Raw genomic sequence first — 15,506 nt, forward strand, 5'->3', positions numbered from 1 at the left:
AAGTCAGATAAGGTGATCTGGCATAGCAAATGTTAAGTTCTAAGACAGAGATCATCACCATTTATTTGTGCACGGATTCTTCCTGAGGAGTAGAGAATGGTGAAATCTACCTCTGGTCTCCACTGTTTCAGAATACTGTTTTAATAAAATTCTCTTTATTTTCAGAACCTCCAATCCTGATCACTCACCCACTGGAGGACCAGATGGTGATGGTTGGAGAGAGAGTGGAATTCGAGTGTGAAGTGTCTGAGGAAGGAGCTACTGTGAAATGGTAAGGGAAAAGAAGAAAAAAACAAAGCAAAGCAAAGCAAACCAACATGAAACACCTTCCTCCATGGAACATACCAGGAGGTGTGGAATAAGAAGGGAGAACACATCCTACATAATTGTTTTCATCAAAAGATTGTCCATCCTCCTATATGTCAAATATCGAGGAGGGACTGAGAAGCAAAAATATGACACAAAACCCCAGATTAAGTATCTTATAATACTTAATATTATATTATTATACAGTAATATTTTATAGTGTCTCTAGAATTTCTTGCTCAGTGTTTACACTTCAGTAATGCCTAAGTATTGCCCAGACTAATCAGATCCATACTGTGGTGACTTTGAGGTCCTTTTTGAAATCTTCTCAACTGCAGTGAGGCTTCTGGGTTTCTAAACTATTTTTTCTGAGGTAAAAAAGAAGTGTCTCTTGAGACACAGAGGGAACACATCTGCTGTGGCGATCCTGCAAAGCTGGTTGTTATGCTTCTGCAGCGAGACAGATTAAGATGACAAACACTTAGACCATGGATCCTGTTTTCTTGGACACTTCAGCTCAGCAGAATCTGGAAGGCGCATGCTGCTTGGGCAGGCATGACAAGCAGGGCTCATATTCTCACTTCATTTCTCTACCAGCTGAAATTCCCTTGTGCTTGTTAACAGCTTCAGACACATGGTTATCAAGCATTCCCACAATGCCCATTACATTCCTGGAAAGTGCCAACTAATGATCTGCCGTCCCAAAGGAAGGAACTGAGAATTTAAATGGAGTCCAAGAGCTAGCATAGGGTGTGCATTACGCTATTAAAGACACAAGCACAGGGACACAGATTCTATTATTCAGGAACTGACTGCAGATGCCTGGTCACAAGAGATGGGGACAACCAGATCTGTCCCTCCCAGAACACAGTGCAGCTGCCACACTTTGATCCTGTGCCTTTGAACAACTCCCATGCATCTCACAGAGCTGTTATCTGTGGGATGGGCATTTGATGTGACAAGGGCAAAACAGCAGCTGTCTCAGTCTGAAATGCAGCAAGTGGTCAGAGAAACTCATCAAATCATTGCAATGGAAAACTGAGCAGTTAGACATTCACACTGTATCTTACTGGTTTTGTTATGTGAGACTCTATCAACAAAAAACTCTTTGGCAACAAAAGGGAACATTTTGGACCACAGAGAGAAATGTCCAGGGAAAACCTGGTGTGGAGAAAGAAAAGACAGTGTGGAGAAAGAGTTCCAGTTTTATGGCTCATTAGGGAAATGATGAACAGTTTAAGCCAAGTAACAGGCACTAACTCAGAGCACCTGTTATAGTTCTTAAATCTTCAAATCCAGGATATAAAACCACAAGCACATGAACAAAGGCAATTATGTGACTTGCACAAGACAGAAATAAGGCTGAGGCACAGCCATCAGACTAGGGCTTGGAGAATTAATCATGTAGGTGTCTTCAGAGCAATCAGAAAAGAATGTTTTCTTGATCACCAAGGAAGCTTTCACATTATTACATCTCATGCATTACCATGGAACAGGTTTTTTCTAAACTTCAGATGTCTTGGAAATAAGATAATACTTGAAGAAAAAAATATAATAAAATACATAGTTTTGATCTAATTTTTCCATCTCTGAATGCTGGATGTACCATCTTATCAGCTCCAAATCAAAAGAAACCATGGTAATATATATTTATAGCAATAAATCTGTGTGTCCCAATTATCACCTACATCAGTGATATCTCAGAAAACATTAAGCAATCAATCCTCAGAATGTAAACAGGAAATAGGAATGCATTTCCAGATAAAGAGGAATTGAGCGGTGAAGTTGAGAACAGATATTTGATCTTGCAGATGTTCTGGACTTGGAAAGACAAAACCACAGCTGACCTACCTATTATTGCACTAGTTCTGCTTCAAATGTGAGGCTGGGCCACTGACCTGTGGTGTTCTGTAAACCAGCATTTCTATGACTCTATATAATGCTTCACTTACACTTTAATATCAGCAGATTCTTCTATTTTATAGTTCCAATTGCCAAAGGAAGGCCTGTAATATTATCTTAAAGAGGTTTTCTGCTTTTCACAGCAGCAGAGTATTATTTTAAGCTAAATGCTCTCGAGTTCTTTTTCAAGGTTTACAGTCTCTATTTGTCACTATACCCCTCTGCAAACTCTCTACTCATCCACAGGATCAGCAATGTGCCAGTCAGTAAAACAAACACAAGTTAAAGACAGTATTCTCCTCCTAGGGATTTAAGACACTAATCATTACAAAAAGACTATTTTCATTATTTAGTCAAGATTTCAAGAGAACTGTTTTTTACCAATGGGGTGAATAGAATATTTAGATATTTTTCATGAGTGCTGTATCAAAATAGACCATGGAAAAACAAAATTAAAAGTTCAGCTCCAAAAGTCTAGGCACAGTGTGTGTACTTGGCTTTGCATTTAGTGACAGCAGCATGCTCAGCTTTGGGATTAAAGTCCATTCTCAGCAATTCAGCAAAGGTTTCTGTAAAGCATTGTAGCACTTGTTCCAGAACTAATTTGCATGAATCACAACAGCCCTAAGAGATCATCTTACACGTTGTCTCAGACTCTTGTCTGAAGAGTAATGAAGAGGAAAGAAAAAGAAACATTATCCTGACAATAATACCAAGTGCTGTGTTTCAAGTAGCTGTTAAAGGCATCCTCTGCTTCCTCCCTTACTAGCACCGCTGTGTGACCTGGAAGGGAGGCCAGTCCTTCTCTGAACCAGCTCTGAGTTCCAGGGAGCTCTGCTCTAGCAGTCATGTACAGAGTACCTGTAGGTATTCTGAAATGCAGTTGCATCAGGAACATCTAAGTCATAAGTTGTAGGATCTTTATTTCTGTTTAAAGTTTTGATCTTGTGATTTACATTAGCAGACTCTGATAGAGGTAAAAGGTTTTCGTGCATATATCTACTTAGAAATTAGAGCTATAGTATTTTAATGAGTCCCAAGTAGCATTTCAATTTGCTATTCTGTAAGCTGAATAGTCACTGAGTCACTGGTCACAAATAGGTCACAAATAAGGGAAATAACAAAAAAGTAGAAAGAATATTTTTACTCTATTAAAATCACACATATTTTCTATTTGTTTTTCCATGTGACTAGCTATCAAAGAGAAAGCCTTTTTCATTTACAAACTGGAGCAGTACTCAAGTAACAAAATAGAAATATATTCAAGTAATAACAAAAAATGTAATGCTGCAAAATTAGTAAATTTAACAAATTACAAGTATTTGCTGTTTATGTTATTTAGGATTAGGAACAGGAAACCCTTGAAACACCTTATGTATTTCGGTATGACCTTGATTAAACAGCGTGAGTCCCCCCTGTGCATTTCCCTTCATGATGACTGGAAATTGCAATAATTAAATTTCCTCCTGGGCTAGATGGTGAAGCTTAATTTAGTAAAGTCTTAAGTATACTGTGGCATCCTTGAATGGAAAGAGCTACAAAATCCAAAATACACATTCATTTTAATCCATCCTAAAATTTTCTACTTTTGCTGATGCCCACAAATCATGGATTTATAACAATTATATTTCACATCAGGAAAGATAAGACTTTTAAGTAATATCCCATCAAGTCCCATTTAATTTATGGCCATTTTAAAGACAGTAAATTTCCTGCTGGTGAAGTGTGTTTTCAACCTTTTATCTCCTACAGCATTTAACATATTTTCATATTTATCTATAGCATATAAATAGAAAAAATCAAGTAACTACTTGTGGTGAATTCTTTTGAACCAAAAGTCAAATACCTATGGGAAAATTAATGGTCAAGATAGAGGCATTCTGGTTGCACTGACATTTGTGCAACAATCCTCTTTTTTGCCAGCTTGTAATGCTACAAAGATTGGATTCACCTTGTGTCTTCCAATCCCTAGTAACGTCAAGCTGCTCCTTACTCTCCTCTTTCAACCATAGCAAAAATGACTCAGCACTATTTGGTATTTCAGGGAAAAGGATGGAATTGAACTGACACGAGAAGAAACATTTAAATACCGATTCAAGAAAGATGGAAAAAAGCAGTATCTCATTATTAATGAGTCAACCAAGGAGGACAGTGGACACTACACTGTGAAGACCAATGGTGGGGTATCAGTCGCTGAACTGATTGTGCAAGGTAGGCACAGGGAATGTCCCAGAACCAGAGAAGTTGAAAAATGAGAATAGGCTGAAGGTAACCTTCTCCAGATACTGCACAGTGGTAGCATAATCCCCCTGACAGGGAAAAAGGAGATGCAATAAGGGGCATAGGGTTTGATAATAAAGGCTTTGAGGAGAACTCAGACCTGTGTGCCGGATATAGCAGATACTCTGATAACAGGTGCTTAGCTATCAGTCCTGTTAAAGCTCCGCAGGCTGTTTCCCTTCATATTGCTTGCTCAGCCCTTGCCTTTTCTACTCAGTAAATCCACATCATCTACTTACAGAGCTATTCTGATTTTTGATGTGTGTATCGATTATTCTCACGATATCAGAGAAAAAGCTGGAAGTTTATCAGAGCATTGCAGACCTGACAGTGAAGGCACGTGACCAGGCAGTCTTCAAGTGTGAAGTTTCAGATGAAAATGTGAAAGGGATCTGGCTGAAAAACGGAAAGGAGGTGATCCCAGATGAAAGGATAAAGATCTCCCATATTGGCAGGTCAGTCTTGTTCCAGAAAGCAGGTACAGGCTTGGGATTTGCAGTGCCATCCATAAGAATTGTTATCTCAGGGGTTAAGAATATAAAGAGAGATTTTGTCCTGGCTCCAGCTAACAGGTAAAAAGTTTAGAAGCTTTTCATATGCAACCAACATTTAGTGACAGACTTGTTTTGGCATGTCTGCAGTCTTTCCGAGTTGGTGCATTTTCTATATATGACTTCAGCAGTGCATCAGCAAAAGTAAATCTTAGTTTTCAATTGGATTACATGGTGTTTTGGTATGCAAAACACATTGTTGAGAACTTTAAAACTAACAGTAGTGTTAAGATAGTACATGTGAGTAAAACCTACAGAAAAATTAGCATTTATATAAACATATACAGTTTGTAATTCTGCACTTAAGTTTCCTAGCAGTCTAGCTACTAATGGAAATGGAGACCAAGAAGATTCAGCATTAAATATCAGGTGAAGTCTTTCCTGGTACTCTTTTCTGTATTCTGTTTTGAACTTAAAATAATACAGGGATGGAGAATCACTTTTCAGTTTGTTCAGTCAGAGTTACTGTTTCACAGTTGGATCAAATGAAACCAGTCAGCAGCGTTACAACTGCCCTTGTAATGGCAAAGGACTGGACTAGAGCAAGGTAAATGCTACCTCTCTTCAAACAATCTACCTTGACAAAAAAAAATCCATTCATAGACAATGTACTGGCTTTAATAGGATTGGATTTAATACTGAAAGCAGAGCAGACTACAGCCCTGGTGGTTGTTGCCTTGTGTCATGGCATGGGAAGAAGAAATAATAATTTCTGTTAGTATCCGATGGCCTGCACCTTGTCTCTCGAGATAGCCCTGTTTCTCCTGGGGAGGCAAGGGAAGGGAGTGCAATGTATTTGTTCATGTTTCCAGAATCCATAAGCTAACTATTGAGGATGTAACACCAGAGGACGAGGCTGATTATTCCTTCATTCCTCAAGGATTTGCTTATAACCTTTCTGCCAAGCTTCAGTTTTTGGGTAAGTTATTTTAGAACATGTAATGGGAATTTCACAGGGATAAAATGGTGACATTAATCATGGTTATACCAGGCAAGAGAATGCCAATCTCCTTTCTGATACCTCAACGTAGACACATTGCTTTTCCCTATTATTTTGCATTACCATTATCACAGGGGTTTACAGAACCTGTTTTTTAATTTATTGTATAAATCTGCTGATTAATATGCATTTTGAAGTTTCAATCAGTTTTTAAATTACTTTGCTTGTGCAAATGCTATGTAAATTATGTTTTCTGATCTATTTCTTCTTCCCTGTCTCCTCCTTTCTTTCCCCCTCAGAGGTCAAGATAGATTTTGTACCAAGAGAAGGTAAGAACAGCAGTCATTATTTATATGCAAGAAAGAATGTTTTCAATAGCAAAGTAAGCAGAATCTTTTTTTAATTTAATGCATGAATATTCTTTTTTTTTTTTTTTCATTTTCCATTCAGATTACTCAAACTATATTTAAAACTTATCTTTTCTATCTTCACTAGAACCCCCTAAAATCCACCTTGACTGTCTGGGCCAATCCCCTGACACTATTGTCGTGGTGGCTGGGAACAAACTGAGGTTGGATGTTCCTGTATCAGGAGATCCAACACCCACTGTCATCTGGCAGAAAGTGAACAAGGTAATGTGCAACCTGACACAGCGTCTGAGGCAAGTCACAGCTACAAATTTATTTTTCCTTCTCAAATATTACTTTGGTTTATGGTTACTTACAAGTATTTCCATATTCCTTTCAATTTTATGTTTGTAAACCTCAAGGAAAAAAACCTAAATACCTGAACTGCAGCTGCTTGGGACATAGCTGGCTTTGTGATTCACCTTTTTATGAACTGTTCCCTGTTTTTTCAGTCCAAAAGAAGAGGCTGACTATATATGAGGAGACATATGTAGATAGAAGGATACCAGACATATTTATTCTCTTCCTACCTCAGAGAAAAATAAATTAATTATGAGTCATCCCCATCACCTTCACCTGATAGAACGAACATTTTCTGGAGGTGGCAGCTTCTTGTTTTAGTCTTTATCAAGGATTCTACCATTTGTGAAGTAAATGTCATCTTAGCAGACTAGTGGCAAAAAACTGAATTTCATATAATAAAAATAGAGGAACTTTGCTATTTATCTTATCAAAGTGATTACAAAACATCAGAGAAAGAATTTAGAAGCTAGACTTAAAATGTTAAGTGAGCTTCCTTTCTGGGTATCTCAAAATATCCCCACCCCTCACCATCTGTGGGCTCTTGAGCTATAACTAGCACAAAACAGAAATATTTTGCATAACATTCTACAGCATCATTACACATCCATATGTGTAGATACAGAAAAAACAATATTGCCAATTATGTTAATTCCCCTAATCTCCTATTTCTTCATTATTATGCTGCATTCTTGCACAGGTTAGCATATCTAATAGCAATCAGAACTTTTTCCTTCAGTGCAGAATTAGTATGGAAACATATTTTTAAAAAGCCAAGAAATTGACTCTTCTACACAGGAGTTTCTGTGATAAAATGATGACTGGGTATCAGACAATCTTTGTACAGCATTACTTATGAGGTGGCAGGTCTCAATATATGAGGAAAAGCAGCCAGTCCTGATTGAAGGTTGTGTAAAATATATTTACTAATGAAATTCCAAACAAAGAGTAGCACAGCCTCAAAAGATGTTGTTCAATGAGTGTTACAGACCTGATTATTTCTGAGTGTTAAAATATTTACATCAATTTACTATCCCACTGTTACAGAAAGAAGTAATCCTTATTTTTGTACTTACACATATAGAGTAACTAGTACAAGAGGACACAGCCAGGTTCACAACCAGTTACAATAATACTGCAGGAATGTCGTTCTTCTTCCTTTGCTAAGCAGCAAATCTGAGTTAGGTGACTTATCCTTCCCTTAATTCACTGCATCCTGATACCTTTTTTTCCATTTCTGCTTTTTACTTTGGTTTTGGAAGATTTCCTCCCCTGGTCTGCTTGCTGCCTAATTTTGCTTTTCTCCCACCTCCATATTCACCCCCCCCCCCAACAGACTCTTCTCTGTGTTGCAGAAACAGCTTCACTGCGCTGCTCAGCCTTAGCTGACTTTCTGTGGTTTCTTTGCTTATCTAGAGAAATGACCTGCTTCGAAACAGTGATGATTCCATGACTCCCTCAGAAAATAGCAGTGATTTAAATACCGATAATAAGGTAAGTTCCTTATTATTTATGCAACCACACAAATGTTCTTAGTTTTCCAGGTAAAAGGTCATACTCAAAAGGAAATAACATTTAAGTCAGTAGATATTAAAAGTGCAACAGTACATGGGGCCCACTATCCTGCCTCACAGTGGTAATTAATTACCAGACCCCTGCTGGGCACAAGAGATCTGGTGAATAATTTAAGAGTAAGAAGCTGATTGAGAAAGTCTTTCTAATCACCATCACATGAAGACTGGGTTACGGGGAATCAAAGCAGTTATTTGAAAACTCGTTTAGATTTATTTGTGGTGATTCTTTCCCCTCTGTAACCTGTAAGCTCCAATAATAACTAGAACAAAATCTTACAGGACACATGGGAAGATGACAATGGGTCAAGAGAGTGGATGGACTGTAAAGAAGTGAAACCGGACTCACTTTGCAGCAACTTTCATTTTTCACATAAATTATTTCTCTCTTGATAGAGTAAAAAATATTTTACATTTATTATACAGCAATAAACCATTCTCAGGGTTAGGATCCTGCTGCACTAATCAGTATTTGGACATGGATTCTTTCTAGTGGTTCCTGCTCTAAATCTAAAGATACATAGGCACATAAGGAAAAAAAGGAGAGCATTACACATGTACAGCTCAATTGTGGCCATTGAGTGGCAGAAATCACACTGATGCCATTAACAGTTACAAGAACCTTGGTTTAATTTATACAGTAACCAACTGTTATCCATGAAACTCTTCACAGTGATGTTAGCAGCTGTCCCAAGTAGGAATTTTTGGAAGTACTCAGTAACTTCTTTGAAACATAACTGGGTTTGTGTTACTAATGGTGAATCCCAACAACCTGCAGACTTCCAGAACCAATTTTCCCAAATGATGTTTATGTGACCCAACCAGTCTATATTTTCTCTCTTCCACATACAAAAAGAACTTGAAACATTTTACAGCTTTTCAATAATTATTGTAATATTGAATGATTTCTAGTTTTTCACCACTTTACAGACTCATCAGGCTGTCCCTGGCACAACTTGCAATGATTTTATCTGTCCCTTTCACTGCCCACAGCTCCTGTTTGAATCTGAAGGCAGAGTCCGTGTGGAAATGCATGAAGACCATTGTGTCTTCATCATTGAAGGGGCAGAAAAAGAGGATGAGGGAGTTTACAGAGTTATACTTAAGAATCCAGTTGGAGAAGATAAGGCTGATATCACAGTCAAAGTTATTGGTAAGTGAAGGAAAGAAACAGCCAAAACATGAAAGAATCTTGAGTCTGCTAAAGCTCACCCTTCTCAAAAAGTCTAAAATCTCTCTGATACAAGTTCTGACTTTAGCTTTAACAAAATGGGAAAAGATCATAAAGAGAGGAACATTATCAACCATAAATGCAGCAGAAGTGTTTTTTCAGAGGTGAAAAGAGAAGAACTCTCAGTAGTAATCCATGTATTCCCTGTTCCAGGTGATTCTATCATTTTATGGATGACATTCCATTCAGAACTACATGCTTCATGCTTGTCAGAAATAAGAAAACTTTTAGTCATTTTGTCGTGGGTTGTTTTTAAGCAGAGATTACTTCATTCTATAAGCAGTAAATGGTTAATGGAATAAAGAAACATAATGTATCTGATTGAAGCTGAACAGATTGACAGACTCTTCAATGAGTCACAAAAGACCTGGGAGGGATATGATTTTGAGTCAGTAAGTTTTGTAAATTTTTCATAATATTTAATTTGCTGATACCCTGGCACACATAACAAAAGAACTAGTTATAAGCAAATCAGAAATTATAAAAGAAAATTACTTTCACCCACAGTATTAAAATTTAGAATTGCTTGATAAACACTAACTATTCTTCCATCTTTTATAAATATTAAATCAGGATATTTACTATTAATATCTCCAAAGTGACACAATATGTGAGACATGCAGTTGTATTTTATAAAATTTATTCTAGAGAAAATAGGAAACCCTGGAGCAAGTCTCATCTTACAGAACAGAATTACCTTACATTTTTGCAAAAAATTTATTATGTCTGGGATGAAAAAGGGAGCTGAATAATCAATGCTATTTAAAGGAAATCAACTTAAAAAAAGAAGCATCAAAAAGCAGGATTCCCTTTAGACTAAGTTAACACATTGTGGTTGTACCTACTGTTGCTATCTGACAAAGCTGTATCACAGAATCAGATAATAAATTTGGATGAGAAAAAGATTTCTGATCTCATCAAGTCCAACCCCACCATGTCAACTAGATCAGGCACTGACTACCACATCTAGTCCTTACATAAACACCTCCAGGAGTGGTTACTCCCTGGGTGGCCCATTCTGACATCTAACCACCCTTTCTGCGAAGAATTTCTCCCTATTGTCTAACCTAAACCTGCCCTGGTGCCGCTTAAGGCCATGTCCTCTCATCCTGTCTCTGGTTGCCTGGGAGAAGAGGCCAAAACCCACCTGGCTACACCTTCCTTTCAGGGAGGTGTAGAGAGTAATAAGGTCTCTCTGAGCCTCTTTTTCTCTAGGCTAAACACCCCCAGCTCCCTCAGCTGCTCCTCATAGGATTGTGCTCCAGACCCTTCTCCAGCTCCACTGTCCTTCTCTGGATGTGCTCCAGCCCCTCCGTGTCCTTCCTGCAGTGAGGGGCCTAAAACTGGGCACAGCACTTCAGGTGTGGCCTCACCAGGGCTGAGTACAGAGGGGCAATCACTGTCCTGCTCCTGCTGGCCACACTGTTGCTGATCCAGGCCAGGATGCCATTGGCCTTCTTGGCCGCCTGGGCACTGCTGGCTCGTGTTCAGCCACTGTTCACCGGCACCCCCAGGTCCTTTTCCACTGGACCACTTTCCAGCCACTCTTCCTGCAGCCCATAGTGCTGGAGGAGGTTATTGTGGCCAAAGTGCAGCACCCAGCACTTGATGTTGTTGAACCTTACGCCATTGGCCTTGGCCCATGATCCAGCCTGTCCTGGACCCTCTGCAGAGCCCTCCTGCTCTCCCACAAATCAACACTCGGACCCAACTTGGTGTCATCCATGAATTTGCTAATGATAGATTCAATACCCTCATCCAGATCATCACTCAAGATATTGAACAGGGATTGTGCCCAACACTGATTCCTGGGAGACACCATTACATCAATATCACGCAGGAAAAAAAAAATTGGTAAAAATATTAAATTTACTTGCATAAAGAAATTGAAACAATAAAAACTCTTGTTCATTCTCACCCTTTCTTCAGATGTTCCTGACCCTCCAGAAGCTCCCACAATCAGCAACATTGGAGAAGATTACTGCACTGTGCAGTGGCAACCCCCTAAATACGATGGTGGGCAACCAGTACTCGGTAAGAGTGCAAACACATGAAGTCCCCTGCAGCTTGGCACATATTTTTTGCTGCTCCTTTGAAATGGCCCGGAGGGATTCTCTGTTTAGAGATTAGGAAGGCTGACACTCAGGCAGGAGCTGCTCTGAGGCACTGAACCTTGAAACCAGCCCGGGGCCTGGCCTGCAATTTTGAGCAGAGAGTGCCCCCTGCCTGTGCGATTTGAGGCAGAGAAGCAAGAAGTTACCAAAGCACAAAAAGGTGAGATGAAAAATAGCTAAAGCTAACAATCCTCATTCAAGACTGAAATTTTAAGTCAGTGTACAGGCCTTTGTGCTTACCTAGGAATATCCAAACAGATCTGTGGCCGCCTCAGTCATCAACTCAGGGCATCTGCAATCCCAGGCACTTATGTAATACCTGTTTTATAGTGGAAAACTGCTTCATAAATCTACTTCATATAAAACAATGGGTCATAAAACAGTTTCAGTCATTTTAGTGACCTTACAACCTGCACTAAAAACTAGAATGCAAAGTTATCGTGTGATGCAGGAAATCAGCGGGCACAATCAAGATTATCACTGACGCCATTTTGAGTTTTGCACCGAGCATGCTAAGTTTTAGACAGAAATCTCTGTGATCCTCAGAAGAAAAAGAAAATAATGCAGGGTCTTGACCAATTTTAAGGGGAAAAACTCCTCTGGAGTCCCTATCTAGCAATTTGTTTAATAAAGATCTCTGGAGCTTGAGTTTCTTTGAATAAAATATACATTGAAAGTTATATGGACTCCCATGGGGATGGCAGAGCTAGAAATGTCTAAAATTCTTTTAATCCCCTGAATAGTATCTGGAAGAGGGGAGTTTCTATTTGCATTTGGATGTCTGGACTTCATTCATTTCCACAAGGTCTGTCTCATTTAAATCAAATAATTTACCTGTGCAGGAATAAACAAGGAACTGCTGGGCCAGTGCTTTCTGGTTTCATCTATTCTGACAGGAAGCAAGCAAGAAGTCAAAATATTACATGCAAAGACATTTAGCGGTAGTTGTGCCATTACCACAGGCAACCCCCACCTCACTGACTAAACAAAGGCTATGATTTTGTTTTGTAAGGTTTTCAGGGCACATATTTTGAAAAGTTCTTTGCTTTGTTTTCACTGTAAAAGGAAGGATTTTGTTGATGTTCCAGTAACAACCCTTCACACTACCTGAGGAGGTTCCTTCACGTATCACAGAGCTGCACTACTGCTAGAGCTCCAATAAAACACTGGCAGCAGGGGGAGAGGAAAACTGAGATGCAGCACTAACCTTTCACACAGAGCTTTAAACAAGTTAGGAAGGCAAGGGAGAAAGGCATATTCATTCTCATCTGTCTTCATATTGTTACAGATGGCTTTGTAGGCAGTCAGATACAGTCTTTATTAGCTATATCCAACAGATATAAAATAGAAATTCACACCCCATCTTCACCTTTCCTGGGATTTTGTGTGCTTTTTGTATTACTAAAACAGTATCTTTAACTCTCACACATTTGGGAAAATAATCTGCTTTACCAAATGTCACCAATACAACCAGTATTATCATTTTACCTCCTTTCTGCCTGTTTTTTCTTTTAATTGCAAACCTCTCCATTTTGACACTTATGTGCTTAACACTGGTTATCTATAAAAGCAAAAAAAAAACCAGAAACTGAGTTAATGAAACTTCTCTCAGTCTCATAGACCCTGCTGAAGAGAGAAAAAAACAGGAATGTACCAAAGGAACCATAGGTTCATCGCTTACAGCATTTAACTCTGAAAGCTACCAAAAACAAGTATGCCAGGAGTACATCTTCATGCATTTAAAGTGATGATACAACCTGTCAGCTTAAAGATACTTCCACTGTTCTTTTCCCAGAACATTCTGTAGACTGCCATGCTCTTCTTGCATTTCAGCATTGACAGGAAAGGCTGCTGGGGTATCTGTGCCTACAGCATGCCAGCAAATCAAATGTGCCTGTCATTCTCCTTATCCCTGGAGACACCTGAAGTGTGAATCATACTTCCCAGGTATACCAAAGGAACTTCTCCAAGTTTGACCTTGGTGAGCTGCAGGGACAGAATCACTCTCCTGCATGGCTCAATTATAAGTCCTTGCTGTGGAGTCACACTATTGTAGCTGCCCCCTGTTATAGACATCTGTACAGACTTCTGCAGTCCATGGGTAGGAGCACATCCACAAAATACACTGAGATACATGGCATGTGTACATCACTATTCTCTGATATTCATTCTGTAGTTAAAAGATTTCACAGCAAAGTTTGTTTGAAAGAAGCTTATGTGGATCCCATCCAGTCGCTCTTATCTGCAACGCAGAGAAGCAGCAGAAATTAATATAGCCAAATGGAAAGAAACAGTTCAGTAGTCCTTGTAGCAGGTCAACTGGAAAATATCTGACATCTATGTTTCCAATGTGATGTACAACCATCCTCCATATTAAGCATCAGGAATCACAGATTCCATTCCCAGTTTGGGGAAATGAGAAGTTTATCTTTTATACTGATAATCCAGCCTCACTTAGTCATTATGGGAAACAGCATGGTAGTGTTGGAAAGACTATGGATGTTCTGGAGAAGTGCTAAGACATGGATTCCAGGCACAGAGATGACACCTTAAGCTGTAAAGCAGATTTGGTCTGCAGTGCACCCGGCTCTCTTTGTTCTCCACTACCATACAGGCTCTCTTTCCTTCCCAAGGAAGTCAGAGCCAGAAAAATGGTGAGTGGCCATATCTCACTCACTGTAGGGCTGAAGCAACCTGAGATCTGCACTGTCTGGGAAGCATTCTGCATTTCCATCACTTTGCAAAGAACACAAGATCTAGCATCAGTTCTTTCATAAAATATTAATTTAAAATAAAAGGAATTTTCAAACTGTTCATCCAATTAATTCTTTGTGGGGGATTTAGGCTATTAGTCAAGGTTAGTGAATTGAAGCAGAATAAAAGAAATAAATTAATTTTTTAACTCCATGCCACATCTTAGACATTTCAAGGAAATTTCTCCTTCACATAAAAGGATTTTCTTTTTTCCTGCATGTGAGATAACAATTTCCAGTTCTTTTACCACATAACAGCTGTCCTTTCCAGGCTATATTTTAGAGAGAAAGAAGAAGAAGAGCTATCGATGGATGAGGCTGAACTTTGACCTTTTAAAGGAGCTGACCTATGAGGCCAAGAGGATGATTGAAGGAGTGGTTTACGAGATGCGGATTTATGCTGTGAATTCCATTGGCATGTCCCGGCCCAGCCCTGCCTCACAACCCTTCATGCCAATTGGTGAGTTTTGATACTCCATGGTATTTCTAGGATAAAACCAAGACAGGACAATTCTGATCTTTTCTCTTCAACTGCTCTTACAGCTAAAAGAATGTGTCAGGAAAGAGGCTATCAGCCATCTCTATATTCTATATTTAATCAACCTTCTCCTTTGTAATGTTCCTCTGTCTCTCATTCCTCTTCCTGAAGAGCACAGAGGTTCCAGTTTCATGAAATTGCTGATGAAATTTTAGTTGTTATAATTAGAAGTGTGAGAGTCAAGCTGGATCTGAAAAAAGGAGGAGAACTAATTGACAGAGATTTCCCTGTCCCTCTCAGCTTCTCCCATTCCCTTATGGGTGCAAATATCACAGTATCCCGTCCAGTGCTCCCTTAATCCCAGCCCTCTCCACAGCTAAAAGGATAGATGATTAAGAAAATATTTGAGGAATGATTTTCTATAAATAATCCTTCCCAACACAGCAGTGCAGTGTCTCCTGCAGTCCCTGAGCAAGGAGCAAACTAAAGGAGTCCTCAGGAAGCCTGCTAAGACTTTTAGGGAGAAGACCCACAAAAGTACAAATAGCTGGAGATTAAAATGACTAGAGTTTCTAAATCTACAAATAACAGCGAAGGGGGACAGTCTGCTGATGGAGATCATGTAAAAGCAGATGATGCAGTGAAGGAATCAGAAGGGAAGGCTGAACTGCAA

The 15,506-nt window shown here is 39.1% G+C and overlaps 1 protein-coding gene across 2 annotated transcripts in view; it reads left to right on the forward strand.

Moving 5' to 3' along the window:
• MYBPC3 (myosin binding protein C3) overlaps positions 1-15,506 on the forward strand; it is a 59,325-nt gene that overhangs the window by 25,565 nt on the left and 18,254 nt on the right. For both annotated transcript variants that reach the window (XM_058806460.1, XM_058806459.1), the window contains 10 exons: positions 166-271; positions 4,253-4,419; positions 4,778-4,943; positions 5,852-5,958; positions 6,279-6,308; positions 6,475-6,611; positions 8,103-8,180; positions 9,251-9,410; positions 11,418-11,522; positions 14,627-14,815. In XM_058806460.1, coding sequence (XP_058662443.1) covers positions 166-271; positions 4,253-4,419; positions 4,778-4,943; positions 5,852-5,958; positions 6,279-6,308; positions 6,475-6,611; positions 8,103-8,180; positions 9,251-9,410; positions 11,418-11,522; positions 14,627-14,815 — 1,245 coding nt within the window. The remainder of the gene's footprint in view (positions 1-165; positions 272-4,252; positions 4,420-4,777; positions 4,944-5,851; positions 5,959-6,278; positions 6,309-6,474; positions 6,612-8,102; positions 8,181-9,250; positions 9,411-11,417; positions 11,523-14,626; positions 14,816-15,506) is intronic.

This window comes from Ammospiza caudacuta, chromosome 6, assembly GCF_027887145.1.
Source record: "Ammospiza caudacuta isolate bAmmCau1 chromosome 6, bAmmCau1.pri, whole genome shotgun sequence".
Taxonomy (NCBI): Eukaryota; Metazoa; Chordata; class Aves; order Passeriformes; family Passerellidae; genus Ammospiza; species Ammospiza caudacuta.